Source organism: Hydra vulgaris, chromosome 15 (genome assembly GCF_038396675.1).
Source record: "Hydra vulgaris chromosome 15, alternate assembly HydraT2T_AEP".
Taxonomy (NCBI): Eukaryota; Metazoa; Cnidaria; class Hydrozoa; order Anthoathecata; family Hydridae; genus Hydra; species Hydra vulgaris.
Window position 1 is genome coordinate 19,665,851 of NC_088934.1, and position 4,642 is coordinate 19,670,492.

Consider the following 4,642-nt stretch of genomic DNA (forward strand, 5'->3'; position numbering starts at 1 on the left):
TTTTTTGTTATTACTATTATTATTTTTATTGTTATTATTACTATTATTATTATTATTATTGTTATTGTTATTATTGTTATTATTATTATTGTTATTATTGTTATTATTACTATTGTTATTATTGTTGTTATTATTATTATTATTGTTATTATTATTATTATTATTGTTATTATTATGCGTTGTTAGTTTTTTATATAAAAAAAACAAACAATGAAGGTTTCCAAAAATTTATAATTATATTTCGATAGTATATCACAATATAATTATTGGTATGAAAAAAGTGAAAAGTGGTGCCACTAAGAAAAGAGAAAATGCTGCAGCCAGGGAGGAAATCGCAAATCACCTTAAGCTAACACATTTTTTGAAACCATTAGGTCAGACTAGTAGTGTTTCGATACCAACAGAAACTACAAATAATTCTGATTGTCATTATTTGATTACTAGAGTAGAGTCAGATAGGTTGAGATGAGAGACTCGCATCTACGTCAGATGCCATTTGACGTAGATGCGAGTCTACGTCAAATGGCATAACAAATCCGGCTATTTTTCTCAGTGATGATCCTTCTGAATGGCCAGATAATGTTTCTGACGCACAGAGGTGTGACATTGTTAAACGTGGTTTCACAATGTCACACATTTCCGAAAATTTCTTTGGATATCTCACAGTAAATGATACCACTGGAAAAGGGCTTTGTACAGAAGTACAATCGCTGACAGAATATATTAGAACATGGCCTTTCTTATTATCAATCATTATTTGATTTTATTTCAAAAATCGATTTATTCATACGAGTGTGCTGATCACACTTGGCAACCTGAACATCAGTATAAAGCAGATTTCTTTTTGCCACTAATTGATATGTCAATTGCATCAGTAAAAGAGCGTTTTGAACAGATCAGCATTGTCACAAAGCTTTATGACTTTCTTTACCGATCTGAGAGTCTTATCAAAGCTTGTAATGAAAATTCTCTGTCTGCTTATTGCAAAAATTTGCAAATAAAGCTTGCTGAAATAGATTCTAAGGATTTGGAATCGGAGTTAAAACGTTTTGTCATAGTTATAAAGGAGGAAAAAAAAGCTCTCCTAAAATCTGCATATGACTTCCTAAACTACATCTACAAAGAAGAGCTGCAAGAAACTTATCCCAATCTAGTTATTGCGTTACGAATCATTCTTACTTTACCAGTTACTGTTGCAAGTGCAGAACGTAGCTTCAGCAAGTTAAAACTAATTAAAACATTTCATAGGTTAGTATAAATAATCTTGCTTCATTATACATAAATACGTGTAGCTTTATTTCTTTGTATTTTTAAATAGGTCAACAATGGTCGATCAACGTTTGTCTTACTTAGCAATGCTGTCTATTGAGAACGAGGTTGCAAGAACATTAAGTTATGAAGGCATAATAAATGAGTTTGCAAGCATGAAAACACGTCGCAAACCCTTTTTTTGATGGTTTGCGACGTACTTCTATTATCTGCGTAAGGCATTTACAGTAGTTAAAGAAACTCTTCACTAGTTACTCTATATCAATTTAACAATTATAAAATATATCTAATTTAATTTAGGTGTTAATTAGTCTTATGAACGGCGACGTTAAAATATGTCAGGTACCCAGCTGTTTTGAAGTAATCTGTAAAATTTATCTACTTTAAAAAAAAAAAAAAAAAAATTGGGGCCGTAATGGCTATTTTTTGGGGGGGCCCCAAATCCACAAGCCACGGCACTGGTATTATGGAGTAATAGAAATTCTATACATTCAATCTTGGGACCTTTTCCAATTCTTTTTTAAATTTTAAACGCTAGTTATTATTTTTTTTGGCAGTTTGATGACTTGAAAGTTTTTTCCTGATAACCCTCAATTTTTTTAAACCATTAAAGTTGCAACGAAATAACCTTTTTAAAACAATAAAACACTTTGCGGGAACCTTTTATGATTTTGTTTATTTTTAAATATTATATCTTCTTTTTTACAATTTTTATTTTTTGCTAAATTTTCTACTTGATTTATTGACTATATTTTACTATTATTGTTATGATCTGTAGGGGCTCCATGAAAAGATTAGGTTGACATTTTGCCACCCATATCTTTTTTGAGCCACTGTCTGTTTATTATTTATATATTTGTAATTATATTTTATTTTTTGTGAAAGGGAATTATAGTTTATATAAACAGCAAAATAAAAAAAATAAAAAAAATAAAAGAAATTTAAGGTAGGCTCCAAATTCTAAAATGTACTATTTCAGCTTATAATTTTTAGAGTAAGAAAGGGTTTTCTTTAGTTTTAAAAATTTTTTTTTTTTTAATTCTACCTATACTTTCCTAATATAAAAACAAACTTGGAATGCAGTTGTCTTATTACTTTAAAATTTAGTTTGAAAACATAAAAATCCCAAAAATGACTTTCCAAGTGTTAAAAGGTAAAAGGTTTAACTCAGGAACTATAATTATTTAGAAAAACAAAATACAGGCTTCTTACTTACCCTATTAGCATTACTAATAAAAATTTGATCATGATTGAAGGAAATCACTTTTTAGCCAACAGCGCTTTTACCTGGTTTTCTCAGAAAATGACTCTTAAAAAAATAAAATGCTTCCGTTTTCAGTTATTGCTAATGGATGGTGTATTTTGGTTACAACTTTTTTAAGAGTATTTTTTTGTGACGCGTGTTTATTTTGTGTTTCTTTAGCTAGAGTAGTTTATAGTTTTTAAAATTTTATAAAATTGGAGATACACAATAAACCACCTTGCCCCGGTAACTTGACCACAGAACACATTTTTGATTTTTACATTTTAATTTTTATTACAAAGTTTTCTACTTGTTGACTAGTAAACTGAAATCTCAACCAAGTTTTCTACTTGTAAACTGAAATCTCAACCAAGTTTTCTACTTGTAAACTAAAATCTAAACCAAGCAATCAATTATTATGGTAAAACAAACATACTGACTAAGAATTATTGCTTCGTGAGTGAAAGTTTTGCAAAATCTCAGGCTTTTCAAAACATTTGCCATCTTGCCTAGTCTTTTTCTCTTTTATTTTTATAAACACATTACGTTTAAATAGATGTTTTTGGTTAGTACTTTTGCAATATGAGGTTATTAAGGCATTAATACCAGTTTTTAAAAAACTCATATTTAAACGGGCCAGGAACCAAGCTCTGCTGTATCCTCCTCTGGGTTGTACAAATAGTTTTTCAACTGCAATGACTTAATCATTAAAAAAAAAGGTTTTATTTAATGGCATGAAGTAATTGAATCTATTTCTGTCAAACGTTCTTTATTTCCGTCTAGTTTTTCAAAAGTTCACATAGCTGTGCCTTTGTTTATAAAAAATCCTTTTTTTATTACTTTTTATTTGGCCTCTGTTTTCAAAACATCTGCCACTTTTCGTACAAAAACAGTGCAAAAAATCGTTAACGAAATGATTTTTAACGATTGTTAACGAAATGATTTTCTTAAACATTTTTTAAAGCTCTAAACACTTGTTTACAAGTCTTATTTTAATATATGATTTATCCGCTGGTTTTCATATTATTTCTATTAACAAGGAACATTTATGCTATATTATCGTACATTCATTACTCAGCTTTATTTTAATTTTCACAGACACAATTTTCGTCTTTTATTATTATTCAGAGAATTTCTTATCTAAATCTTTAATTTAATTTAAATCTTAAATTTAATTAAATTAAATTAAATATTAATAAAAATCTTTAATTTAATTTAAATCTTTAATTTAAATCTTATTTAAATATTTAAATTGTTTAAATCTTTACATTTTTTCCATTAAATTTTTGATAACTTGCTTATATATAAAGCGTATATATATATATATATATATATATATATATATATATATATATATATATATATATATATATATATATATATATATTTTGTGTTTCTATATGTTATGTTGATTTTCATTGAAACTAAATAAATACGTTTTTTGTTAGATTTTCGTTAATTAAAATGGACAGCTTCCTATAAACAAAGTGGATATACTTCAGCATAATAATGTTATACTTTTGAATTTAATTTTTTTAAATAATTATTTAGAAGAGGAGTTCAAAAATATTAAGTAAAAACTTTTGAAAAAAACCAAATATAAATTTATTTCGAAAAGTTATAGGTTATTCCACAAAAACACAAAGGTTTCAAAAACTTTTGTATAATTTAAATATTAGGAATTAGTTTTTAAATTAATTAAAAATTGCGTCATACGTTTCACTGTAACGACTTTTCGACGTTAAGCTTTTTTTATGCTTTCTACTTAGAATTTTAGTTGCAATATTTTTATTACATATTTTTATTCCTAAAATATATAGAAAGCCTGAGAAACAAATTGTATCTCTATCTACAATCTGATCTTGAGACACTCTTTGAATGAGAACGGAGATCTCTAAGATGGATTTTTTTTTCTTCAAATAGTAATTTTTTTTTCTTTCCACATGATTAATTGAGCTGATGGGGGTTGATTGAACGTTTTATTTCTTGAAGTTTGATTTGGTTCATCATAAAATAAATGATTAATGGAGCTTCATGCAACTATTGCTCTCTTAATGGAGGAAATATGTTGTTATGAACCACGAGGAACCATGTAGGAACATAAACCTAGACAATATAAGTTATCAAAAT

The 4,642-nt window shown here is 27.1% G+C and overlaps 1 protein-coding gene across 1 annotated transcript; it reads left to right on the plus strand.

Annotated features, from left to right (window-relative positions):
- The first annotated feature begins 730 nt into the window (after positions 1-730).
- LOC136091802 (uncharacterized) lies at positions 731-1,454 on the plus strand. Its single transcript, XM_065819514.1, has 2 exons — positions 731-1,248; positions 1,319-1,454. The coding sequence occupies exons 1-2, from the start codon at positions 731-733 to the stop codon at positions 1,452-1,454; spliced, it is 654 nt and encodes a 217-aa protein (XP_065675586.1).
- Positions 1,455-4,642: the final 3,188 nt, after the last annotated feature.

Bases quoted from the DNA above. Each gene is read 5' to 3' on its own strand.
- LOC136091802 (XM_065819514.1), top strand. From the start codon at position 731: ATGGCCTTTCTTATTATCAATCATTATTTGATTTTATTTCAAAAATCG. The intron at 1,249-1,318 runs GTTAGTATAAAT...ATTTTTAAATAG, and splicing joins CTAATTAAAACATTTCATAG to GTCAACAATGGTCGATCAAC.